General features: G+C 51.5%; 1 protein-coding gene across 3 annotated transcripts in view; it reads right to left on the bottom strand.

Moving 5' to 3' along the window:
- Smpd3 (sphingomyelin phosphodiesterase 3) overlaps positions 1-27,102 on the bottom strand; it is an 85,137-nt gene that overhangs the window by 3,550 nt on the left and 54,485 nt on the right. The window contains exons 1-7 of one of the 3 annotated variants that reach the window (XM_076572092.1): positions 26,108-26,311; positions 15,594-15,690; positions 8,624-10,150; positions 3,481-3,556; positions 3,224-3,379; positions 1,579-1,668; positions 1,323-1,386 (exon numbers count right to left, since the gene is read on the bottom strand). In XM_076572092.1, the coding sequence (XP_076428207.1) occupies positions 1,323-1,386; positions 1,579-1,668; positions 3,224-3,379; positions 3,481-3,556; positions 8,624-9,940 (1,703 nt within the window). In that variant the 5' untranslated portion in view covers positions 9,941-10,150; positions 15,594-15,690; positions 26,108-26,311. Of the gene's footprint in view, positions 1-1,322; positions 1,387-1,578; positions 1,669-3,223; positions 3,380-3,480; positions 3,557-8,623; positions 10,151-15,593; positions 15,691-26,107; positions 26,332-27,102 lie in introns of those variants that run through there. The other 2 variants (XM_016005385.3, XM_076572091.1) reach the window with 2 other exon arrangements.

The raw sequence follows: 27,102 nt of genomic DNA on the forward strand, positions 1-27,102 counted from the left end.
CCTCTTCTGCTCTCTTCTTCCATGTTTGAGCCTTAGAGACCTTCTTCCCTGGAAGCTCCATCACTATTGAAGATTGGCAGGGCTAAGAGAACCAAGAGAGTACTACATTGGAGGTCTGTTATTTATGGGTCTGTCCTTAAGCAGCGATGTGATCCAGCTTGTGCTATCATCTGAGTGCTGTTTCCTTCGTAAAATGAGTGGTCGATGTGGCCCCTGACTTGGGGGAAATGGGTTATTGTCCCATTTCTCAGAGTCATCCCAAGAGACTCACAGGGGGCCCTAAATACCCAACATAATTCTTGTTAGCCTTCCCGGAGAGCCCAAGTAACCCTGGGAGAGCCGAGGAACCCTGTAGGCCACCTTTCCCCAGTTACTGAGAGCAGGCTCAGGCCAGGAGCTGCCATGAGAGACACTGCCCAGGCCCCCAGGTGGTTAGCGCCGGAGAGATTTAGTGTCTGGAGAGACCAGGATGGCAAACATGGTTTTCTACAGGTTTTTATCAGCCTTAAGATAAATACACTAATGACATTCAGAGCGTTGTTAATGGCTCAGAGATATAATCCATTACTGTCTGTTGCTTTGATAATTAATTCCAGCATCAATGATCTGAGAGTTACTGGTAGTCATTTTTTAATCATCATCTCATGAAAAGATAATTTTCTCTGCATAGGATGATGTTTCAAATTTAGTCTATAATCTAATTAATTGGCTCAAATTAGCTGCAAGGAGCCATGGCAGTGGCTCTGCAGTCTCGGGCTGTGAATTATAAATCCATTCTGCTATTGGCCTTTCCACTGGTCCTTTATGGAAGCCTCGCTGGGTTCAAGGATGAAGCTGGCCTGGGGTAGAGCTGCCTTTGAAGACAGTCAGCCTGTGTCCCCTCACCTTCTAATTGCTGGATAGAGGCCATGGGCTCCTCTTCCACAGACCCCCTACCCAGCAGCTCGCTAGGCCTTGACCCTTGACCTGAGCCTGGAAATTCTGGCTTCTTTTCCTGTGTAAACTGTACTCAACAAGAGCCTTTTTCAAAGTGAGTCTAGATCCTGACTGCTGGTTTAGGATTTGTCCCTTCCAGACTCCATGAGCCTCTGAAATGTCTAGAATATGAAGATGATGACAGCCTCCATCCAGCTGTCCTCTCCTGTGTAAGAGCTTCCTGACAACACAGAAGTCCTCAGTGGCTCGAGTGAGTCGGCCCTGCTGGAACCTGCCCAGTCCCCATCTCTACAACCTCATAAGGGCTCGGTGCCTCCTGAAGGCCTGGGAGCTTGTTCGGACCAGGGGTCCCTGTCAGCCTGCAGTAGTGTGGGCCGGGCACTCACTTTTGAAGATTGTCAGGGGTACACACATCCTCATCATAGAGACCGCTTGTGTCCAGCAGGGTTCCTGGGGGCAAAAGAGGAGAGTGCTGACTGAGGCAGGGTCCAGCCAGCCTGAAGGGTGGCCCCCACGGAAAGATTAGGGAGACACCAGGGCTTGGGGGGCCTCCAGACAGCTGCCTAGGGCATGTCCCCTTCATCAGGAATCAGGTTCTGATGGCCTCTTGGGAAGTCCCTGGTGAGCTCAGGCCCTGCTTACCAATGGCCCACGGCTTCTCCTCCCCAGGCCCCAGGCGGCAGGGGTCCTTGTAGCGAGTAAACAAGGAGTGCTGCTGCTCCAGTTTGTCATCTGTGGGGGAATGAAGAGAGGGGTGCTGGGTGGCAGCCACCTGGCCTGGTCCGTGCCAGGTACGCCTACCATGTGCCACTATGTTCCTGTCTCTTTGGTAAGCACTCTGGGTTTATGGTTCTTTTGATGGTCCTGTGGTCAAATGTCTCTGGTTCTCTGTGCCCTCGGGATGTGCCCCAACACTGATCTCTGTCCTCTAAGCCTTCCCAGATTCCATGGCAAACTGGGTAAGGACGGATGCTGCTGCAGCTTAGACCCGCTCTCCTCACAGATCTGGCTGCTTGGCCCTTCGGAGGAGGGGCCACCACATGGCTCCTGCCTGCTCACTGCACCAGGACAGTTTGACCCCTGAGCTGGAGGAAGAGGACTGGGTTAGGGCTTCCTGGTGGGATCTTCTCCAAAAGCCTCTTCCTGTGTGTGTTGTGCCAAGAGTGTCATGGCCAGAACAGAAAGACTGTGCTGGGCAGAAGCTGGTGTGTTGAATTTGACAGCCTTGCTATCCCACACAGCTGGAGAGGAAAATCATCTGTGTTGGTGACTGTGTGTTCCACGCTGGGCACTGCATTCTCCTTGCCCGTGCTGGCACTGCATTCTCCTTGCCCGTGCTGGAACTGCCATTCTTGTCAGAAATGCCTCTCTGGCCATGAAAGGTTAAAACAGCTTTTACTGTCTGCCATCAGGTGAGGGTACCATTGTGGACTCTAGGTAAGACCTTGAGATTTCCTGTTCTGAGGGTGAGGCCTGGACTCAAGGCTCCAGGTTCCACCCTACCCATAGTCTCTTGCAGGAGCTGTGGCTCCTGGAGGAGTGTTAGAACCTTGAAGCTCCCAGGCCAAGGAAGGCTCAGAACTACTCCTACCCCAAAGGAGGTCTTCATAAGTGCAGATTCAGATCTGTTTAAAACTTCACAGATGATTGGCTTTTAGTCTTCTACCTAAAAAGGTTTGTTTGCCTGTGTCTGAGACAAAGACTCATGTATCCCTGGCTGGCCTAGAAGTCACTGTATAAACCAAGCTGGTCTCATACTTGCAGCAGGCCTGTCTGCCTCCCGAGTGCTGAGACTGCAGACATGGGCCACCATTTAGTTTTATTTCATGTGTATGATTGTTTTGTCTGCATGTACATTTGTGTACCACTGTGCCTTCAGAGGCCAAAAGAGGTCATTGGATCCCTGAAACTGGAATTACAGACAGTTGTGAACTACCATGTGGGTGGCAGGCATGGAATATGGATCCTCTGCAAGAGCAGCCAGTGCTCTTAACCCCTGAGCCACCATGGAGCCATCTTCCTGGCCCAGTTTAAGCCAGTGTTATTAGAAGTTTCTCCCTTGTCCTGGGTTCATTTTTAGGGTCTCTCTTTCTCCAGCTAGAGGCCTCTGTGCTTGTTTTGGCAGTGTACGGGTTGGTCCATGCTAGGACTTGAGTGTGGGGCAGACGCATCAGTCTTGCTAAATTTCCTACACACTCATGAGGAACTGGTAGTTCTTCAAACTACCCAGCTATACTCTGTGACTGCCTGGAGCTTCACACCTGACAGGGGAGGAGTGTGGCCTCACCAGAAGAACAGTTATCAAAGTTCAGATCTCCACAGATGACGTCAAACACCACCAGCTCCTCTGGGTTGGCTGTGCTGGACGAGGAGGTAGATTTTCGGAAGTCAGCCAGCCAGTCCTGAAGCAGGTCCAGCTGCTCACACCGGATGGCACTGTCCTCTGCAGACAGGACAAGAGACCAGACTATGAAGCTTGACCTGGACCCCAGCCAAGGCCCAGGTGTTGAACCCATCCCCAGAAAACCCCAGGCTGTGGCCTACCTGGTGGGGCATGCAGGTGTGTGCAGGCGATGTACCCAACAATTCTTTGGTCCTGAGGTGTGCTTCCCACCTGCACCTGGGGGAAAGCAGCAGGGTGTCAGTGTTGCTGCCAGCCAAGCATGGCTGCTCCAGGTGCAAAGGGACCCTGGCAACATCTAGAGCCCTCTGCTCAAGCTCTCTCCATCCTGCTCTGTGCCAGGCTCCTGACTAGACTCAGGCCCAGGTAGAGATAGGGCATTCCCTGTCTAGAAGTATCTGGCTGGTTCTAGAAGCAGATATGTAAAGAAAACATCAGCCTACAATGTTACATTGTTGGCCATAGTCTATGCAAGGCTTTATGGAGCAGAAACAAGTCACAGGCAAGTTCCTCCCCAGTCCCTGGCATCTCCTAGTCACCTACATGACTTTCAGGTTGTTTTGAGACAATCTTGGTATGTAGCCCTGACCGGCCTGGAAATTGTTACATAAATCAGGATGACCTCAAACTTACAGCAATCCTCCTGCCTCTGGTTCTCAAGTGCTGGGATCACAGTTATGTACCACCATGCCCAGCCTAACATTCAGTCTTTTAAATATTTGTTTATCATCATCATCATAATCATCATAATCTGTGAGAGAGAGAGAGAGAGAGAGAGAGAGAGAGAGAGAGAGAGTGTGTGTGTGTGTGTGTGTGTGTGTGAGAGAGAGAGAGAGAGAGAGAGAGAGAGAGAGAGAGAGAGAGAGAGAGAGAATATCCACAGAAGCCAGAATTGGAGCTGTTTAATGAGGATGCTGGGATCCCTGACTCTGGTCCTCATGATAAAGCAGTAGATGCTCTTAACCATGGAGCCATATTCTTTATCCCCCTTTTAGTCTTGTCCATTCTCATTTAGTGACTCTTCCTTTCTCCTTTGGCCATGCTCTCCACCTGACCTCCTATTGACCCAATTTGAAATCACAACTAGAACTCACTGGAGGGACCTTGGACACTGCCAGCCTTCTGCTAGTCTGTCTTTGCCCCATCTGGCTGCATGGCCCATTGCTTCATGAGTTTTTGTTGGTTTGTTTTTCAAGATAGGTTTTCTCTGTGTAGCCCTTGGCTGTCCTGGAACTTCTCTGTAGACCAGGCTGGCCTTGAACTCAGAGATTCACCTGCCTTGCCTCCCAAGTGCAGGGATTAAAGATGTGTGCCCCTACCGCCCAGTGCTTCATGAGTTTTTATAGGACAAGGTCTCCTGCAGTCCCTCAGTCTTAGACCAGAGTTCTGGCCTGTGTCCCTGGTTCTGGGCCCCTGGCCACACCTTCATGCCTCCACTTTCCCCAGACCTGACCCTTCTTTACTAGGGCAGAGTTACCCTGGGTGGGCCTGGCTCAACAGGCAGTTGACTCAGGCAGGTCACCTCTAATGCTGGCTTTATAAAAATGGGCACCTTAATTTATCTTAACTTATCAAGGAAGTAACTCAGCACAAGAATGAGCCCTTGTTTGTGCTGTGGCTCTCTGGAGGTGAGGCAGACCACACATCCCCTCCCCTCCCCCACCCAAGACCTCTTCCAGGCCCCCTTATCACTATCCAACTGCTGGAGGCCACTCGGAAAAGTCTTCAGGGATGATTATGGGCCCCTGTCCTCAGAGGTCTCTGTCAATAGCACATCTTCCTATGTGAGCACCAACTGCCCTCCCCAGATAATCATTAGTCCAATCCAGCTGAACCCCAGACCAGGCACTTCCCAGAGAGGTGGGCCACAGAAGCCAAGCTTCTTGTTCCATCTTGTGGCAAAGGACACAACAGTTACCTCTCAGTCAGTGTTCTTTCTCTTGGCTGCTGAAATGGAGGGGTCTTGTCAGTCCTGTCCCCTGGATGTTTGCAACTCCATCCTCCTCCCCTCAGCATGCCTCCTGTCCTCCTCAGTGCCTATGGGTGAATGTCTGCTATTTGATAATAGGCTCCATGGCCCGGACTGGGCTGTTTCTAGACTCACACATTAAGTTCAGACCCAAGGTGCAGCCATCTAGCACTCCTGTTCTGGGAATTAGCCCTGCAAAACCATGGACCACTAATGCATCTTGTTATAAAAGCACATTTTCAAAGAATGCAGTGCTCAGAGGGGCACATGACATGGCTGACCCTGTGTTCCTCAGGCAGCAGGTTTCTCCCACTGTCATCTTCAGCCACAGATACTTCAGCTTAGTATGTCCTTACATGCTCAGTGTGTACCATTTTATAGATGGGTACCTGTCAGTCCTGTTGGCCTCCCCATGGTGTTTTTTGTCCCTTTCTAGGCTGTTGGTGTCTTTGTCAAGATGTTAACAAGCCACTCATTTGTCAGACTCTCCTTACTATCACTTGCCCTGTGCTGAGTTCTAGACAAAGACAAAGGCATCCCTGCTGGCCCTGCTGCCAAGAAGAGGAGGACACCACAGTAGCAAGTCCACAGTTGCCTCCCTCTCAACACGTGTGTGATCTTGACAGTATCCACTTTATTACTTGCTGGGACTTAGTGATTCCTACCGTGTGTCCTCAGGACCTGCAGAGTCGTGTGTGTGTTTCTCTTATAAAAACAAACAATCATACTGAGAGGCTGAGTCCTTTAGTCCTGCTGGCACAGAGTATCAGTAAAAAAGGTTTTTTTAGCTCTACTGTGCTGAGGCCAAAGGGAATCTAGCCCCTTCCTTCATGGAGAGGCCCATTTCTTCAGGAATCCATGGAATAAACTAGAAGAGCAGGACCCAGTGAGGGAGGTGGCAAAGAGTGGGACTGCTGGCCTCATATTCCCAATGTCCACAGCTGCTCTCCAGATGGACCTGGCCCTCCTCTGTGGCAGGAGGACCGTCATACCCTAATCCAGCAGGGCACAGCTCTGCTCTCAAAGGCAGCATCTGACCGGACAAGCAGTCCAAAAAATACCTGAGCACAGAGTCACGGAGCCCACAAAGGGAGAACTGGCTGGTGCTTAGCAAACCTGAGACTGGCAGAGCCTGGGATAAGGAGGACCCTCAGGGCGGTCTAGTAAGGGCAGTAAGGGGAATCAGACCTAGTAAGGAGGCGGTGGCCTCGCTGGAAGAGGTCAGACAGCCGCATCTACCGTGGGCAAATAGAGAGGAGGTTCACCAAGTTGGTGAAGTTGGAACCAAGGGCATTTTTGGAAGTGAAAAACCTGGGATAAACTGAGCAGGCACAACCAAGGTGGCTGATTTCTTCTGGCTTCAGGATGGGAGAACCTGAGTGAGGCTGGCAGGGCAGATGCTGAGCTTGCTCAGAAGTAAATCAGATGTACCCAGGTAGGAGTCAGCCAGATTCAGGGATAAGCTCTGGGGAGAGATCTGGGCTGGAACAAGGATGAGGGTTACCAACAAGGGCAGAAATGGAGGCTGTAGGGTACTAGGCCCTGGGGGACAGAGTTGACAGTAGGGGACCCTGAGAAGCAGAGAGAGCTGGCCACATGGCTTATCTCAACCTTCAGGTATAAGAAAATGAGATTGCCAGGTGACACACACCTTTAATCCCAGTACTCGGGAGGCAGAGGCAGGCAGATCTCTGAGTTTGAGGTCAGCCTGGTCTATATCATGAGTTCCAGAATAGCTAGGGCTATGAAGAGAAACTGGAAAAACAAAACAAAACAAAACAAAAAACGGAGACAAGCTGGTACTGTCAGACCTATCAAGATGTTTAAGAGATGTTGCAAATGAAGTTTGATATGAAAAATACTGGCCAGCTCAAGAAAAGTTTTGGAATGGCATGAATCAACATATTTGCCTCGATATAAAGGGAGACAAAGAGAACATTAATGATAGAGCCACAGAGGAGAGGCAGTTGCCGCCCTTAAAACTGTTTCAGGGGATCAGATGAAGGAGAAAGGTCAGGAGGGGTCATGTGGGTTCTTTGCACAGCAGTGGTCCGGGGGGTAGACATCTCTAGGCTTACAGCCGTCTGTATCAGGCCAAGGGTGAGAGGATACACCTTTCCACTGATGACATATCTCCTTCCTTCCCAGAAGGCCACTCTGGCTACCAAGACAGAAATATACCCACGAATGCAACACAAATGAGCAACATGTCAGAATGGGAAGGCTGGAACTGTGTTTCAGAAGACTGGAAAGCTGGGGACCCTAACTCTGGCAGAGCCATGCAAGGGGCCTTGAGCACCCCAGGGTGGGGCCTATGAGTGCCTTCCTTGTCCTTAACCAGCTCAGATGGAGTCGTTGTGCCCTTACCTCCAGTAGGCACCGGCTCAGTATTTTCCTGCACAGGTCGGGCTCAGTTAAGACTGGAACGGAGAAATGAGAGAAACCTGCCCTGAGCCATAGTCAGGGTCCTCCACTAAAGCAGCCCTTGAGTCAAATCTCACTTGTAAGGGGAGAACCACAGGCAAAACAGCTGCTGCCCCTGGGGACAGAAAGCCCCGTCAGCGTCAGATGGCCAAACGATGCTTCAGAAAACTGGATTCACTAGCAGTGGCTTTTAGATAGAGAACAAAAAGTTGACACAGTATCTCAGGCTCCATCGAAGATCATGTGTAATGGCCAAATTACCATGGTCTAAAACCTCCTCCACTGCATCCAAATTAGCAGAAATAATCATGATCCACTTTAATTAGTGACTATGGAAATGAAGCCAAGGGCTGGTGGGCAGAGAGCCCGGCATGGCAGCTGCTGGCAACAGGAAGGGGGCCTGTCCTGGCCAGCGAAGCTAGAGGCCTCAGTGGCTAAGTGTGGTCTTTGGCCTGGGGACCTGAGAGCCCATATTCTGGCCTGCACTCGGGTTCTACTCTGGTCTCTGCCACGTGTGAATGGAGATGGGGCTTGTCTCCTTCCGTCCCTAATCACAGCGATCAGTACCACCATGGTCACCGCATGCTACTGCATGCAAGAGGCTCTGAATCCCATCTGGATCGCAACATACTGGGTCACCCTCACCCCACTTTACAGATGAGTAAATGTGACTCGGATCTGAGAAACTGGCCTCATCACTCAGCATGAGTCCATGGGTTTCCTGTGCTTGAGCTGGGGGTCCTGAGTTCAGTTCCATGGAAAGCTTTGGCTCCCAATTCACCCCATCAAGGGAGTGAGGATTCCCAGGGAATATGGGTTGGTAGGGGTTATGGCCCATTTTGTCATGTGGTTTGGGGACACTTGGTTTGTAGCCCTCGGCTGAGGATGCCTACCTTGAGAAACAGAGCTCCCTTAGAGGCCAGGGCGTCGAAGCTGCACCCGTTAGGGTAACAGTGGTAGGCCACGTCCATGACAGGGTAACGGCTGGCAAAGAAGAGACCACTGTTGAGACACTTGAAATTGCAGCAACCATGGCAGCCATAGACCCCGACGTCATACAGGATGTACTCAAAGTAGCCGTGTAGCTGCTCTTTCAACTTAGCAGCCGCACGCTTGTCAAACACCTCCTGCAGGCACAGGAAGTCCAGGTTGGCCGGGAAGAAGGCCGAGACCTCGTGGTCAAAGGCTTCATCAGGGTGTCGCCGCCTGCGGGCTGCTGCCTTCTTCACCACTGATGTCTTATACAAGAGCTTGCTGTTGACTCCCGGCTCTCCGCTGCCACCGCCATCTTGCCCAGCCCGCGCCTTCACCAGGGACTCCCTGGACGCCGAGGGGCTGCCCAGGCTCCCAGAATCCCCATCTCGCTGATTGTGGTTGGGCGTCTGGCCCTTTGGGGTCCCACCAGCCCCATTCCCAATTTGGCTCCCAGTAGCAGGGTCATCAGCTTCCGGTGGACGCCCTCCTTCGTCACCTCCAATGCGCACAATGCAGCTGTCCTCGAGGCTGCCATCAGCCGGGTCCCCAGAGGCCGGGCCATTGGCAGCCTCATCACTGGGGTGACGCCCACCATCCCCCTTGTATTCCACAGAGGCCGTCCTCTTAATGCTACCAGGGACAGCTCTGGCTCCATCACTGCCCTGCGGAGACACCAGGCTGCTGAAGCTGGCTGCACTGATGGAGGTGTTGGTGGGAGAATCAATGTAGATTTTGATCTGAGGCCTGGCGGCCCCATTGCGGATTCTCTGCCCAATCTCTTTGGCCCGCGCTTGGGTGTTGAAAACATTGTTGAGCCTCGCGAGTGAGTCAGGAAGGAGGCAGACGTTGGCTGTGGCAAAACAAAAGCTTTTGCCAGCCCCCGTGCCCTTCCATTCACTGAGCAGGGCTGCCCCTCCAGCTGGGCTCTTGTCCTCTAACCGGGAGTAGGAGTAGGGCCGGCGGGCAGACTGCAGTGGAGACCAGAAGATGAACCCAAGAAAGGCAAAAGGCAATGCAGCCACAAGCAGAGCCAGGTAGACTGGCGTGAAGAGTACAGTGCAGAAGAGCTGCAGGCAGCAAGGGTCATCTGCCCTCTGACGCTTCTCATAGGTGGTGGGTATGAAAGAGGCCACCAGCCGGTCCACCAGCCAGTAACATGGGAAGATGAGGGCCCAGGACACAGCGTGGAGGGCGGACAGACAGCTGTTAGGAAAGGGGGTCGTGTACAAAACCATCGCAGCTCACTGGGCGCCGCAGCCGCCCTACTACATGGTGTCCGTGGCAGCTGCAGCACTTTCCAGGCAGGGGTGGGCAAGCTGGGGACAGGCGGAGGATGGGTCACCTCCTGGAAAGCTGCGACTCTGGATAGTTAGTGCTAAATGTTCTGCAGACATTCATGGTTCACCTCAAGGGGCCATGCTGGGACACCAAAGCTCGTTGAGAACCTGTAGAAACAGTGAGAGAGGTCGTTACTAAATTGGACTGTTGTGAAAACCAGGGAATCAGTTTTACATGGAGTGCTTGGGGGCCAGAAGAATGCTCCAGCCCATTCCATTTGCCTATGTAGTTTTGTTTGTTTGGAATAAACAGCTTTGTATATGGTTGTCCCTAACTGACTGACTTGATTCTGTAACTTAATTGCTTAAAAACTGGCTCATGTTTACAGAAGGGCATAGCTTCGTTGGTACAAAGAGGTGGGTTAGGGTTCGAGAGTGTGCCTGGACTGACGGTGGTTGGAATCAGGTGAAACCGTTTGGTTAGGCAGAGGCCTAGGTTAGAGGAGCTGTAAACACGCTCACCTTTTATCTGGTGCCAACCAGGCCAGGAAAGACAGAAGGGGGCCAAGGGTTACAGGGCAGAGGGCAGTGTGGCTAGCTGGGCAGAGGAGCAGGGAAGCCTCGTTCACATGCAGCCCTGCTCTAACCATGGCCCAGCTTCCCGAGCGACAGACTAAGCTCTATGTTCTACCCCACGGTGCCCTGGCAGAACTCTAGCCAGTGTGTGTGTGTAGGTGGGACCCAGACATAGATCGTTTCACCAGCTTCTAGAATGAATAGTTTACCCAGTTGCCCTGACAGTCCCCTGGACACTTAGAGAAGCTTCCTGGGGCTGTGTGGGTCCGGGCCAAAGCTTTATTAGTTCTCCAGCTTGTCCTCCAAGGTGCAGCTTCAGGCAAAGCCAACAGCTACCTATATCCTTCCATCCTGGGTCCCTGCCCCACAATGTACTGAGTCACAGTTTTCAGAGCAGGCGTGACCACACCCAGGCAGGTGCATTGGCTGTCCTGATTACCCAGTCAATAAAGACAAGAGTCTCGTGTTTACCCAGCCTCCAGGGACCCACACTGCTCTCGTCCTGAGGGGAAAATCCTGGATGTAGCATCTGTATTTTGATTACTAGGCCAGGCAGCTAAGTTTAATGTTTGTTTTTCTCACCGATCTACACCCCTTCTGTCCGGGACACCTCATTGGTCTGGACCCAGGCTGCCATCATTGATCCCGGCCCCACATTCCCTCCTCCCTCCTGAGACGACAGTCACCCAAACCGAGACCTAGATACCATTCATACTACCCTCCCTCGGTCCTCCTGTCCCATCTGTTCCCTGCCCCCGATGAAACAGCTCAGTATGGACGGAGAACAGAGTCACAGTTGATCAGCTTTGGCTGGAGGGACATTTCCTCACCAGTCCACAGGCTCTGCAGCCTGTCCACCCACTGTGCTCGCCCCCTGCTCGCTCTGACAGTGGTGCCAGGACCTCACCCTGAGGAGCTCCCATAGCGCTACTTCCTGCTCCCTCACCCTCTCCGCAGCTCAGCTTAGACGGCGGCCTTCTAGGGAGGACTCTTTACCTCCTTGCCTGGGTAGCTTAGGAACTTCTGTTGGGGTGCTTGTCCCCCAGAATGGTGGCCTGGCCTTCGCAGTTTGTGTTACTTACACTTGGTGATATGTCTACCACCCCAGAAAATGAGGGGCTTCATGAGAGAAGGGTCTGCACAAGAGTCCCAGGGCATCTCAAGGCGAAAGGCAGGTGGGTGCCTCAGAGATAGGATAAATCAGCAGAGGCGGATTACGATGCTAGTGCCAGAAAGGAGACAGCCATCTCCTCCAGCCCTCGGGGAGGTGGGGTTTTCCACACAGCTGTCAGAGGCTCAAGAGCCCTGCAGACACCATCCCCAAGGCTGATGAAGGAGGACCAGGGATTCATGTCCAAAGAGGAGCTTAGGCTGGTGGCTGTGTCTAGTTCTGATGAACAAGAAGCACGAAGATTTTTACTTTCCTCAAGGGAAGTCACTTTGAAGCTAACACTGGAAGGTCACAGTTTGGAGCCTCAAGTGTGTCTACACAAGCACAGCCAAGTGAGGACTTCTCAACGAATGCCACAGCCGGGTCTGAGGACGTCCGGCAACCTCCCACACCTGCCGTCTGGCCTGGGCGATGCCAGAGCACCGTGCGTGTTGTTTACTACCCCATCCACTCAGCAGAGGGAGGACTCCAGCCTGGAGCCAGAGCCATGGCTCACTCCTTATCACCCTTGGCTGGATGTGCTCAGCCAATTTACGGCTCTCAATGAGGAGCCGGCAGAACCCCTCCTGGCTAGAGGGAGAAATACAGGATACGGAGCTGCCCACACCAACCCATCCCTGCCAGATCTACTGGGGCCAGGGCAGACCCTGCAGGAGCAACGGGCAGTGCGATGAGGTCTTCTGAGGCATCCCAGACACCAGTGCTCCCTGAATTCAGCACCAAGACCCTAGGGGATGCCCCAGCCATATTCCTTGGGCCACTTGAATGTCAACCGAGAGTCTTAGGCAGACCCACTTCCAAGTCTCCCTTCCTCTTTTCCTTCTTATCGCCGTGGTCTAAGGTCACGAGTGCCTCTCTCACAATTGTGCAGGACTCCGAAGGATCCACTTAACATCTCTCTCTTCTTTATTCCTTCTCTCCCTTCCTCTCTCCCTCTACTGACCCTACTGTTTTGGGGGACAAAGTCCAGGCTCACAATCTCTGTCTGGGCCCTCTGTGTTCTTGTCTCTGTGCTCCCTTCCCCTCTCATCCTGGCTCCAGCCACAGCCTCCTTCCCAGCCGCAGCTTCTGCCCGACCCCTCTGCACCTGCCTGTGGCTGTTTCCCGCAACCTCTCCCTTCTTGACTCCGGCCATTCCCTCTCCCTTCTGTACCTTTCAGGGCTCAATTGAGACTTCTCTCCTTCAGGGGAGTCTTCCTTAACCCTGTCAAGGCATTCTGTGACCACAGCCCCTCCCTACACCAGGCTATCACTAGGCCTGGAGCTGGGGCTGTTCCTAGGATTCCCTCCAGCATAAGCTCCATGAAGAGTCTGTCCGAGGCCAAGCCCTGGCTCTTGGCCACCCTGCTTGGGGAGGTAAGTAACAGATGTAAGGATAAACAGACTGCTGGGTTGAGTGCCCACTCAGGTGGGGAAGCTCTTAGGAAGTCAGTCTTTCTGTGGGAAGGGTCAGGTTTGATCTGTGGGCAGTAATGTGGGCTACATGGATGACATTGGAGAAAGTATCAGGGAGGAGGTTGGTTTGTACCTCCAAAAGCCACTGCGGTGTCTACAGCACCCCTGTGAGTCAGGCTTTCCTTCATCAAAGGCTTCCTGAGAAAAATGACCCATTCTGTCATCCCATGTGGCTCAACCCCGGACATTGGCTAATCAGATTGGAATCAGCTATTGGCTGGGACGGGGCTTTAGGGGACGAGGAGAGAGAATCCATCTTCAGATGCCTCCACGCTTGTGGCAAACCCTTCTGGCAAAGTCTCTAGTGTGCAGTGACCTTTCTTTCTGCCTGCCCTGGGCAGACATGGGCATGTTTTTGGTCTCCACTGTAGGGCTGATGGAGGAGAAGATCTGGGGTGGCAGCCCCAGGGGCTAGGGGGAGCTGTGCTACCACAGCGACCCTCTAAGATGAGGCAGCTTTGAGTCCCTTGGCCCTCCATGGTGCCACTCCAAATCCTTCCCAGCTACCCCAGGCCTCCTCTCCAGCGCTCTGCCCTGCGCTGGCTCCCTCGTCTACACGCGGAAGCTGCTGCTGCAGGAAGACGCAGGAGGGACTGCCACGGACGAGGCTGCTTCTAAAGCTCTGGGTAATTATTTTGTCTCAGGGAAATGAAAGGAGGGTAAACAAACAGCACACATTAATTAGTCTGATCTACACTTTCCTCATGAAAGAGGAGCGCTGCAGTTAAACACGAGGGGCTGGTAACTTCCCAGAGTTTTCCAGTGCTCCGAGGAGAGGCCATGGAAGGGTGTGGCTTCCTCGGGTTTGCTCACCGCAGGCAGGTGCTCAGCTGCACCCTGCTTATCTCCCTTTCTCTTGTCTGCACTGTTCGATGGGGTCAGGCATGTGTCTGGCTTTGGACATGGGACCCCATTCTCCCGATCATTCCTTCTTCTCTTTTCCATGTCCTTGATCTGATAGCTTTGCAAGCAGGGCCTGTCATGGACACCCTTAAAGGGTTGGCAGGTCCCTCTAAGGCCGTGCATGCTGAGCTTCTGTACCTCCTCTCTCTCTCTCTCTCTCTCTCTCTCTCTCTCTCTCTCTCTCTCTCTCTCTCTCTCTCTCTCTGTTTTTCGAGACAGGATTTCTCTGTGTAGCTTTGCGCCTTTCCTGGATCTCACTCTGTAGCCCAGGCTGGTCTGGAACTCACAGAGATCTGCCTGGCTCTGCCTCCTGAGTGCTGGGATTAAAGGCGTGCCCCATCACCGCCTGGCTACCTCACCTCTTAGATTAAGTGGATCATTCAAGGTTTCTTTTGTTAAGACCAACAATCGCCCTTGGGTTGGTCCCCTTTGCAAATCCTAATGTACAGTTTCCAGGATTACTAGAAGCCACATCATACCACAGCCATACCATGGTCTATATAGCTGATCTGGAGTCCTGGATACTCTCAGGTCCTCAGTCGTCAGGGATTCCAGCACTGTGAGCTGTGGAGTTGTCACTGGGAGCTAGAAGGTGCCCCAAGGCGGGACTCCTGGGAGCCAACCTCTCAGTCCCAGATACTGAGACCAGGCTTTCTCTTCTAACCTGAGCTTTGCAGTCTGGCACTCAGCCTGGGAGGCAGGCTAGCCCGAGTGACATCCTAGCACTGATCATGGCATGGGGTAGCAGTGCCTACCTCTAGTGTTTCTATGAGGACTAGAGGAGCCAGGCTGGTGGCCTGGTCACCTTTGCTTCCTCCTCTCCATTTCCGGAAGCCACTCCATGTGTCATCGTCTCTCCCCAGCTTTGGTTTCTGATTGTTAAGGGGCTGACCTGAGCTCACCCACGGGACTTCCAGGACCCTGGCTGAACCAGAGGGCCTTCTGGATCCTTACAGATGCCACTCACACTGTTTGGGCCAAAGCCAAAGCCTTCACTAACTTGCCCCTCTCCTCTGCAGTGAGGACTGGGCTGGGCTATGCATGAACAGAGGGGACAGAGAGCGCTGTGGGTCACAGACTGATGCAGGTGGAAGAGGAACTTGCCCTAGGGATGTTTGGGAGCCCAGAAAACCCTTATCCACATGGAAGAGGGAAAGGCGGACAACTCCTCTGCAGGACCTTAAGAATATCGTCCCAGGCATTCATGGGCAGCCAGGGCATCAATAGCAAGCAGCTTCCATGTGGCCATTCATACAAGCTAACCTGAAGGGCCTGACTCCTAACCAGTGACCTGTGTGACCACAGCATGGGAAGGGGACCATGGCTGCTCAGAAGTCTGAGTTAAACCAAGGTTTCACCCTAGATATGTGCATGTGGGCCCAGGGTGGCCAATCTTCCCTCACCAGTGAGGGAAGTGAGGGGACTCTTTAGGAATGATCCTGTCAGGGCAGACTATGGGAAATAGGACTGTTTCCATTGAGCATCCAATGACTAGGATTGCCAGACCTGAGAGATGACCTGGTTGGTATGCTGATTCAGAGAAGACACCTTCACAGTAGCCCCAGGGACCTGTGTGGATGTTGACTTGGAATCTGAATTTCTCCTGCAGTGGGAAGGTAAGACAGCTGTCAGTTTTGCCAAGCAAAGCAAGTCCTGACCCCCATGTTGAAGCCCATGCATCTCTGACAGCTCTCTGAACTTAGAGGGCTGGTGATTGCTCCATTTGGCATTGTCTGGGGCTCATCCCTCCTTTACTGCCCTGTTTTCTGATCGTCAGGCCTGCTGAGCTCTCTCTTTCCCTCTGTAAGCTTGGAGTCTTGGAGCAAAATGTCCTCCAAGTCTTTGATTCTAAACAGGAGTTGGACCAAGCTCCAGGTTTCCACAGGAAAGGCCTGTGGACTGCTCCAATCCAATTACCTGAATGTGTCTGCATTCACCAGCGGCTGTGAGATCAGGCCAGCCCATTCTGCCTAGATGCTGCTGCGGAGGAGTTGGCATGGCAACGTGTGCTCTGAGCTGCTGAAACTTGGAGTCAGCTCATCGCTAGGAGGACAGAAAGACTGACGAGAGACAGATGCTTTTCTGAGTTGGGGGAGGGGTTGAAAGAGCCATATGCCTGACAGAATTGGGGTTTAGGGTCTACCATAGATACATAGTCTGTAGCAGTGATGCGCACCCCCCCCATACACACACAGACACAGGCAAATGCCTATTCATATTTCTCAATCCAAAGCACCCCAGCTCCACCTACATCCTCCTGCTTGGCTTCAGTTCTCTGGCAGTGGCAGACACACTGCCCTGCTCCGCTTCAAGGTGATATAACAGCCAGCCACAGTGAGCAGCACCATGGTCCCCCGACACCACTGGGACCATTCTAAGTGTTCCCTGGAACTCCTATCAGACCACTTAGGAAAGAAGTCTACATTTTCTCTGAGCTAGAAGACCACAACGAGAGCCTGCAGCTTCTAGAGCCTTCCTTGAGAAGGAACCCAGCTCAGGGAGAAACAGACCTTAGGGCTAGACTGGAGAATAGCCAAGTCTTCATAATATATTTGAGCTCTGATCTGTCTGAAGCCACACAGCCTGTAGACTTCCTAGTTTGTGAGCCAGAAAATCTCTTTTCTTTGCTCCAGTCGCCTTTGAGTCTTTCTGTCACTTAGCACTAAAGAGGCTTTGTTTTATCTGTGTCCGCCAGGTACATGACGTTTCTAAAGCTACGTTTTTCTCAGATGTGCATTAACTCCTGTGCTGCCCCCAGCTGTGCCCTGGCAGAGAGTAGAGCCATCCTCCTGAGTCAAGGCCCTAGAGGTCTGTGTGCCTCAAGGCATCCCTTGGAGACAGCAATCTGAGCAGACAGAAGCTGCAATCACAAGCTCTGAGTGCAGGTATGTGGAGTCAGGTCCTGATGAATATTAGACAAGTTGACTGAGGGATGCTCTAAGCCTTGGTTTCCTTTTGTATTAGATGTGGATGAAAATTCCTTGGGTTAGTTCAGTGGTTCTCAACCTTCCTAATGTTGTGACCCTTTAATACAGTTCCTCATGCTGTGGTGACCCCCGACCATAAAATTATTTTTGTTGCTACTTCATAACTGTAATTTTGCTACTGTTATGAATTGTAATGTAAATATCTGTTTTCAGATGGTGTTAGACGACTCCTGTGGAAGGGTCATTCGACCCCCAAAGGGTTTGCTACCCATAGGTTGAGAACTTCTGGGCTAGTTGGAGATGGCAAGATTTCAGCACTTAGTTCAGAGCCTGCCTTGTCTGTGTTATCACGAGCACTACCACTGCTGTGACCCCGGGCCTCAAAGACCCTGCAAGAGCTGGCCTGCAGGGCCTCCTTAGCATCTTTGAGTTTAGTTCTAAGAACCAAAAAGAAAGGAAAGGGAAGGAAGGGAAGAAGAGGGGGAGGGAGGGGGAGGGAGGGGGAGGGGAGGAGAGACTCAAAAGCCTTTGAAGTTTTCTCATGAGGCTGGTTGGCCCTACAAAAAGGCACCTGCTCTCCTGGGTGATGGGGTGAGGACACTGGGAGGTAGATTGCAGGCTTCCCTCCTGGCATGGCTGCACCAGAGCTGTCTGTCATGGGCTGCTCATATAAGCCAGAGTCATAGGCTTCTGTAGAAGCCAGGTGCAGGCCAAGGGTCCATAAAATTTTCAAAAAGAAACTTTCCGTGGGAGCTATTAATTCATGGTGTGGTTTCTGAGAATAGGAATGGGCTGAGAGCAGCTCTGAGGTGTTCTTTCCACCAGCCAGCCGGGCATTTCCATGGCAGAATTCAGAAAGCCCAAATGAAGCCAACTAGTGTGTGCTTGGAAGGCACATCTCAAGCTAGGTCAGAGGAGGGGTACAGGGGTGCTCAGCCAGTCTGGCCACTCCAGTCCCTGCTGCTTGTCCTTCCAGATTTTGCAGTTAATGACAAAGAACACTGTTAGGGAAGCTGAGGTGTAGCTGGGTCCTAAAGCGTTGCCTGAGCCTCCTCTTTCCCACGGTTCCTGATATTATGCTCAAGAACCTACCTGATAGCCGGGTGGTGGTGGCACACACCTTTAATCCCAGCACTCGGGAGGCAGAGACAGGTGCCAAAATAACAGGGAAATCTTGTCTCAAAAACCCAAAAAAAAAAAAAAAGAACCTGCCTGTACCAGATCCATCTGATAAAGTTGGCTGAAGCAGAAGCCACAGGGCTTCTTCTACCAGTCCTATGACCTTGTGGAGGCTGAGACCAGCAGAGGAGACTTAGAGTGAAGGCTTTCTCTGTGATGAGGATGGGCTCTGAGACCACCTGATCTCAGGCCTTTCACCACATGGGCATCAGCGGGTAGAACTGGAGTGGACATGCCCAGGGGTAAACACCTGAGCACAGAGCCAAGCCTGAGCCTGTGCCTTCTAGAGTTCTGAGCCTGCTGGACACTGGAGTCTGGGTCTGAGTCCAAGCCTAAGAACAGCCACAGCAGGTGCTCTTGGAACTCCCAGGGGATCATGTTATGGCCTCTGGTGAGTTCTGGGGAACCCAGTGTGTGAGAGGGGCTGCCTAGCTGGTCAGGTGCCAAGGAAGCAGCACTGGCCCTAGGACGCCACACCACTACCAGGAATCTCTTCTTGGGGACAAGAGGAGCCTCGAGTCTCTCAGACCCTGGGGTTGAGGCCTCTCTCTCAGCAAAGCTGCTGATCCCTGACACAGAGGTTGATGTCAGTGGTGTAAGAGCCAAAGAACATGCTTTGCTTAAGAAGAGACAGCAGCATACTTTCTGGAGGAGGAGAATTTTAAAAACAAGTCCATACAAATGCTAGAATTATGCAGACCCTGTGTTCAGCTCAAGTTCAAGAACAGAATTTATTCCTGGAATGGGTGAGCTGACTGAGCAGCCTACAGGCATGTCAGGCACCATAGAGCACAGATGAAGACCACAACCCTTCCTGAAGCAGAACAGACTTGCTGACAGTCTTCTGAAGGATCACTACCTATCCAGCCTGAAATTTTCTATGCAAAGAACATTTAATAAACTGTGTCCCAGAGAATGTATGCAGAGATTAACCAGTGAGTGAATTAAATCAGTTATACAGCATATGACCAACCTTGCTACAGGCCTAGGCAGCCGAATCTGGGTTTTCTGGACTGAGGTCAGGTGTCACTCCCTGCTAAGGGTCAAGGCCTTTTATCCTGGGCTCTTTCAAAGACCTCCGACCCCTGGCCACCGCTATACTCAGGTACTCCTGCATACACCACTATAGAAGCCCTCGGCTCCAAGAGAACCAGCCATAATTCCCTCCCCTTAAGAAAGGGATGCACAGAACAGGCAAGGGCCTCTGCATAGGAAGTCCTCCGACCCATGTGTGAGCCTGCCCAGGCACTAGTCTATCCACTTGGGAGGGAGTCGAGGGCTGCTGGAGTCTGTTGTCTTAAGACTGCAAACCAATCTTTTGTCCACATCAAAACGGAGAGGAGCTTTTGGGGTTCGTGGTTCTTCCTGTTCTTTTAAGTACTGCCACCTTTGCTGTTCTCAACGCTAAGGTCTTTAGGGGCTCTGGTTTTCAACTATGTCAGCTGGTCAACCGCTGGCAGTGACCCTATCTATACCTGCTTTTGGCTGTTGAATTCTGTACTTCATTTTTTGTTTGTTACTTTACGTATACATGTTTGTATGTGTGCATGTATGTGTGTACTGTGGTGTATGTGGGGCAGGGAGCTTGCCCATGAGGATAGGTGAGTATGGAGGCCAGAGGCTGATATCAAGATTTCTTCCTCTAGTCTTACTTTTTGAGATAAAGTTTCCTACTGAACCTAGAGTTCACAGTTTTGGCCATGAATGCTAACCAGTGAGCCCCTAGGATCCACCTGTCTCTGTCTCCCAGCACTGGAGTTACAGATGTGTGTTGCCACACCTGGCTTTTACATGGTGTGCTGGCTAGTTTGATGTCAATTTGACACAAACTAGAGTCATCTGAGAGAAGGGAACCCGAATGAGAAAATGCCTCCATAAGATCCAGCCATTGGCAGGCCTGTAGGGCCGTTTCTTAATTAGTAGTTGATTGTGGAGAGCCCAGAACATCATGGGTAGTGACACCTCTGGACTGGTGGTCCCGGATTCTGTAAGAAAGCAGGCTGAGGCCGGGCGGTGGTGGCGCACACCTTTAATCCCAGCACTCGGGAGGCAGAGCCAGGCGGATCTCTGTGAGTTCGAGGCCAGCCTGGGCTACCAAGTGAGTTCCAGAAAAGGCGCAAAGCTACACAGAGAAACCCTGTCTCGAAAAAAAAAAAAAAAAAAAAAAAAAAAAAAAAAAAGAAAGAAAGCAGGCTGAACAAGCCATGAGGAGCAAGCCAGTAAACAACACTCCTCCATTGCTTGTGCATTAGCTCATGCCTCCAGGTGTCCCATGTCATACACCCCCAACCCCCATCCCTGGTTTGAGCTCCTGCCTTGGCCTCCCACAGTGGACTGTGACTCAGGATATTTAAGCCAATTAAACCCTTTTCTCCCCAACTTGCTTTTGGTCATGTGTTTCATCACAGCAACAGTAACCATAAGGCACATGGGTTCTGGGGTCCAAATTCAGGTCCGCATGCTAGCACACCAGTCACTTTACATACTGACCTCCCACCTCAGCCCTGCTTGCTTGTTTTTTGAGACTAGGTTTTGATGTTCTGGAGTTTATTGTGTAGCCTAGGCTGGCCTCCAACTCACAATCCTCTTGCCTCCCTGCTGAGTACTGGGCTCCAAATCTTGTACTCCTAAAAGGATGCAGGGACTCTTGGCTCTGGTTGCACCAGTTACATGTACCCAGATTGCTAGTGTGAACAGAGATACATTTCTACACAACAGTGACTTCTTAAAGGGATGAGCATGCTTTACTTGGGTGAAAGTCTGGGCAGACTTTTCCCTTTTGTCTCCAAAGCTAGGCTGGGACTTTTTAATCTCTAGATCACCTGGAGAAAGCAAGCAAAGTAAGGTTGCGTTTCCTAGTCCCTCTGGGAGACAAAACACTCAGCAGCAGGCGTGAGAACGTCCATAGAGTTCTCTCTTTCTGCCACAGGACCCACAGTTTGAGATTATAGCTATTCCATCATCCAGGGCCCCAAATTACTCCCCTGCAATAGAACTAACAAGACATCTTTAATTTTTAGATAGAGTTTCATATATCCCAGTCTGGCTTTGAACTGACTGTGTATGGGAGGATGACCTTGAACTTCCTGCTCTCACATCTCAGATATGGTTTACAGGCATGAGCCATCACAGGTGGTTTATATAATTGTAGGGATTGAACCCAGGCCTTCATGCCTGTTAGACTAGCACTCTACCAACCGACCTACATCCATAACCCCAGACAGCTTCTAGTTATAGCCACAGCATTGGCCATCCAGTCTTGGCCAACAGAGGAAGGTAAGGTTTGCTGTAGAATCAGTCTCCTTGCTTGATTGCAGAATGCAGCCTTAATGAGTGACAGTCTTTGGTTTCCAGGACAACAGCCAGATCTACCTCTGGCAGCCACTTTCTTAGTCTCCATTTCAGTACTGATGGTAATGTTGCTCTGCCCAGACTCCAGGCTAGGTAGGAAGCTCACTCCTCACCTCTTCACAAAGTCCATGCCTGCTGTTTGTACCCAGACCTTCTGGGATCACGAGGCACTCAGACTTCTGAGCATGAATCTTTTCATTTTTAGTGGAAACTTTTGCTCAGAGAAACAGTTTGACACCAGTAGACAGTCAATCTATAGACACGGAGAAGAAAACCCATCTGAATGGTGGAAACCTCTAGCCTCTGAGAGAGGTCAGTGTGAGAGGCTGGACTAGGGACCACCAGGGCCTGCAGAAGACAGGCAGGAGACAGGATCAGGTTCTCCCAGGTGGACACATGTGGAGACAGAGCCAAGAGCCTATGCTTCAGGCTTGGAATCAGAGCCAAGATGTTGGGTGTGGTCAGATACTATGGGGTCAGTACTGTTGGACAGCAGACAGGGCTGAGGCAGAGAACTTAAACAGGGAACCTGGATGTCAGAAAGTCAGATACGATTTCTTGGGGCGCATTTCTCTGTAAGGGCATGAGAAATACTGGTGACCATGTATGTACTGAGGGTACCAGTGTCCTCTATAGGGTGTGGGGACAGCAGGGAGTTGGGTATTGGGTAGGGCAGGTAGAGCAGAGAGATAGTCAGGGAACTGAGAGTAGACACTAGAGGGATGGAGCCACTCAGGAAGTCCTGCCTGCCAGGGCCATCCCTTAGTGACCACAGTGACTGCTTACAGGCAAGAAGGAGACAGGCACAGAGGAACATCTCCATATTGTGGGCATCAGAGGGGGCTTCTGTACTCAGTTTCCTCTAGATGGTTTGTTTAGCTTAATTTTATTTGCTATCTATCTATCTATCTATCTATCTATCTATCTATCTATCTAGACATGATTTCTCTGTGTATCCCTGGCTGTCCTACAATTCATTTTGTAGACCATGCTAGTTTCGAACTCACAGAGATCTGCCTGTCTCTGCTTCCCGAGTAATGGTATTAAGGCGTGAATCACCACACCTGGCTTTTTTTTTAAATTTATTTTATATGTATAGGTGTTTTGCCTACATATATGTCTATGTACAATATACATACCTAGTGCCCTTGGAGGCCAGAAGAGGCAATGGATCCCCTAGAGCTGAAGTTACAGATGGTTCTGAGCTGCCATGTGGGTGCTGGGAACTAAACCCAGGTCCTTTGGAAGAGTAACCAATGCTCTGAACTGCTGAGCCATCTCTCCAAGACTGTTTTATTTAGTTTAAAGACAGTATCCAGATAGTGCACTCACCCTGCATCTCAGGCCAGCCAACATAACCATTCACAGCATGCTGGTGGTATCGGAACCTGCCCTCTGGCTGGCTGAGTGACAGCTCAGCTTGAGGCTGCACTCCCATTCATAGAGAAAAAGTGGGCAATGTATCTTGGTGGACTTGCTGGTAAGTTTTGAAAAGAAAATCTCCATAAAGATGTCAGCACTAGTGAAAACACAGTTCATGCAATTTTGATGAGAATTGCTTTAAGAAATAACCCCAGGAAGCTGGGTGTAGTGATGCACACAATCTCAACACTGGGAAGGCTGAGGCAGGACAGTTTCAGGCTAACCTCAGCTACACAGTGGTGAGACCTTGTCTCACACAAACAGCAATAACAATTAACTCCAGGAGCTGGGGATGTGGTCCAGTGGTTGAGTGCTTAGCATGCTCAAGACCCTGGATTCAGTACCCTGCACAGGAAGGCAGGAAGAGAAAAGAAGGGAGAGAGGAAGAAAGGGATAGACTGCAGGACTTTCAGCTGATTTCTAGTTCCCGACTCTCTGCCCTGGTCCTCTGTCACCCTCCTTCTCACCCTCCCTTGGCCTGCTCTCACGACTGTTCCTTCTCAAAGCTCTTTGCTGCTGTTCCCCTGTCCCCTCTTAAAGCCAAACTTTGCCCGTCTTCCCTCAACCCTCCTCAGGTGATTCCTCATAGGATATCTGTTCCTAAGTAACAGCCAGCCCAGATGCCTCATGACTTTTGACCCCATGTGTTTGACTGACAAGTTCCCCTTCAGGTTCGTTATTCCTCTTCTATTTTATTCCAGCACCAGCTCTGTCTCACCAGAGCAATGGCCTCTTCCATATCCACCTGCTCTCAGCAGCCTGAAGTTCTGCCTCTGGAGCCCTTGGGCTGGATTCCCACAGCCATGCCCCAGCTCAGGCCGATCCTCTCCACCCACCACAAACTGCAGCAGCCTCACTCGACTTCCCTGCAGCCAGCCCCTTCCTCTGGTTCACCTGGTCACTGGTGGGATCTTCCTAACCTACACAAAAGACCACACTGCTTCTTCTTGAGTCCTTTGGTGGCTCTTGCTGATGCTCCATCCCCTGAGCCCAGCAGCCTGGCTTCTATGTTTCTTACTTCTGGAGCCCCAAGAGCTCTGACCTGAGCAGTTTCCCATGGAACCTTGCAGGAGCGGTTGCCTTGGCCCTAACTGTGCAGAAGGATTCGGCTTCAGCGGAGGAGCCCAGCTTCCAGAGCGCAGTGACGATTCTTTTGTCAAGTTTCAGCCAGTCCCACCCATGGCTCCCAAGACCACTGCAGCCCTTCGGCCTGCCTAAAATAAACACATATGTCTTGGCAACCTTGCAGTCTGTACACCAGACACCAGAAAGGTGACCAGCTCCTGTCACATAGATTTGCCCAAATGGCTCTGGAAAGGAGCAGACTTGAGAGCAAGAGGACAAGAAGGATGACGACACAGGACTAGGGGCCACGAGCAGGGAGACAGGAATGAAACAAACCAAAGCTCTTGGTGAGTCTCTCCTTCGCTCCCCTGACTCCTTTCTTCCTGCTTCTTCTCTTTTATTTCCCTGACTGGAGGAGGCTCAACTATGTCAGCACATCCCATACTTTCAGTGGGGCCTGGTGGGTTGTCTCTCAGGAGCATTCTCCCATTCCTCCCAGAGAAGGAGGGCACTGTTTCCCGGCTCCGAGGAAGGAGGTCGATGTCACCTCACTGCCCACAGACCCTCGCTGTTTAATTCTACCGTCTGTCCCCAGCTTAGAAAGGTAACAGGAAGCCTGCTACCCGACTGGCAGGTGGCAGCCTTGTGCACTAAGGACCTTGAACCGCAGCCAGGACGGCTTCAGGAAGCCGGCTCCCCGAGTCCACCTGCAGCCACCCAGGGCCTCAGACTTCTTCCCCTTTGCTTTCTTTCTCTCTGTGTGTTGAGACAGGACACAGCCAAGTACCAGGGCATGGCAAAGACATGGGAAGACTGAAATGAGCACAGAAAAGCAGAAATATGGATCTGCCTTTGGGGCCATGTGAACAGTTGTCAAGCTCCTTCAGGAAATATGTACTTATTGCTAAGGGTGCACTTAATACTTCACAGGCACCCCAAATGGGTACAGTTGACCCCCGTGAACAACGAGGAGACCGTGATTCAGAGAGATAAATGGCAGATCCTGAGAAGTGGCAGTTGGCTCATGTGACTCCAGTTTCGCTTTTCTCTCTACTTTTCTTCCAAAGACTAAGTATAAATGATAAGCAAACATATTCAAAACCACCCAGCACCAGGCCCTGTCCTGGGGAAGAGGAACACATTCCTGCCCTGTCTGTCTTGTCCTCACTGCTTTTTTTTAGTCTCTTAAAGGTTATATCCATCACCTGCTGCCCTGGTGTAGCCTGCAATGATCTTCTCCTTTCGGGGGGCCTGGCCTCACCATTCCCACTTTCATTTTCTCATACAGTCACCCCTACCTTGGACTCTAAGTCTCCTTGCTCATGGCCTGGTGACCTCCCTGGCAGCCCAGAAAACATTTGTTCTGCCAGGATTGGAAGGGTTCTTACAGTGGCCTTGGGGTTAGTGACCATAGCGGGTCACTTTGTGTTCCTATGTCTGCTTTTACCCCTGGATTCTGAACGTTCCGGAGTTTGAATCCTTTCCCTGGTGCGATCAAGAGCATGGGTGAACTTTAAAGCTTCTGATAAATATTGCCAAACAGCTTTCTACCAGTGCTGTATCAGTTCACCACTTATTTGAGAATGATCATGTCGCAATACTCTTACCATTTCTGGGTTTTAGAGTGAAAAACATTCGTTTTTTATAGTTTAGTGAGCAGTGTGAATCTGGTCCATTAATCCGCTGCTCGGGATACTTGTTACTCTGCCCTGAAATACTCTTCTTCTTCACACTTCTCCACAGCTGGGGAGTCAGCCACTCCCGCCTGGTGCTCCCTCTCCCTTCCACAGGAGGGCAAGCCCACAGAGATTTCTTACCCCAGAGCCACCAATTTCAAACTTCTTTAGAGAATCTTTCTTAAATGATTTCATTTAGCACCTCTTTATATAAAAATACTAACACACAACCCATTGCTAAGCATGATGCCTGTAAATCCCAGGTCAGCCTGGGCTACATACCGAGACTGCATCTAAAAACCCAAAACTAAAGAAAGCAAGCAACAATACAAAGCAGAACAAGTAGCCCATGAGGCAAAGCCTGAAGTCCACTTCCTGTAGTTCCCGAAGTCTGTCTTACCTAAGGAGGGGCCTTTTGGGCCTTGCGGCCTTGCCTCTGGAGAAGAGAGGGGCAATCAGGACCTGAACGGAGATGAGCCATTCACAGTAGTGACTGGAACAAGACAGCCACACAGGTGAGCTGGGTACAAAGACCTCGGTGCGCCGCCGCCACCCTTGGAGGCGCTGCCACACCCTCCCTGTCTCCAGGACCGGAGTTTGAGGTCTGGCTATCCTAGCAGAAGTGAAGCCAGAGGGGATGAGGGCGGGGTTTATGCAACAGAAAGTGAAGATTGACAGGTGGGAAGGGCTCCGCGGGAGATGGATGACCATTCCACGTGGACTGCTGCACCCAGGCAGGCCCTCCGTGTGCAGGTTGAAAGGGGCGCAGCAAACAGGCAAATTCCAAGCCCTGTTGTGGACCCGGATCTGATCTTGTAGGTGATGCCAGAACAATCAGAGTGCTCTCTGGTAGCTTTGTGTAATCTCTGCCTCTTACAGATTGGGGGGTGGGGTGGGGTGGAGGGAAGGTCCGCGGAGGCCGAATCCGATCGGGAGAGACAGTTGGTGGCCACTTTGGCTGGAGTTCAGGAAGGAAGCAGTTGCGAGGAAGAACCTGAGAGATATTGGTAGCAGTTAAGAAGGAAAGATGGGCAGAACAGCGGAAGGAAGGCTGAGCGGGGACATTTCATGAACCCCACGGTCTCGTCGGAGGGGAGAGTTGGGAGGGTACTCGTGTGAGTGGAGGCCTTTAGACATGATGCGACAGACTCCCTGTATCCCTCCAGCTTCCACAGCCCAGGGATCCTGGCCTGACGCCCTAGAGAAGTTGAAATTGGCAGGTCCCGCCCCTGCCCTCTAGCTCCGCCTCTAGCCTCGTGTGAGGGCCACGCCCCCAATCACCGGCCAATCCTTGGCTGTCGCCACTTGCCTCTTGACCCTGGTCTATCAAGCTCAGCCCCAACCCAACACAGCCTGAGACTCTCCTCTTGCCCTCCACCTTCTCCAACTCCACTG

The sequence above is a fragment of the Peromyscus maniculatus genome, chromosome 5 (genome assembly GCF_049852395.1).
Source record: "Peromyscus maniculatus bairdii isolate BWxNUB_F1_BW_parent chromosome 5, HU_Pman_BW_mat_3.1, whole genome shotgun sequence".
NCBI lineage: Eukaryota > Metazoa > Chordata > Mammalia > Rodentia > Cricetidae > Peromyscus > Peromyscus maniculatus.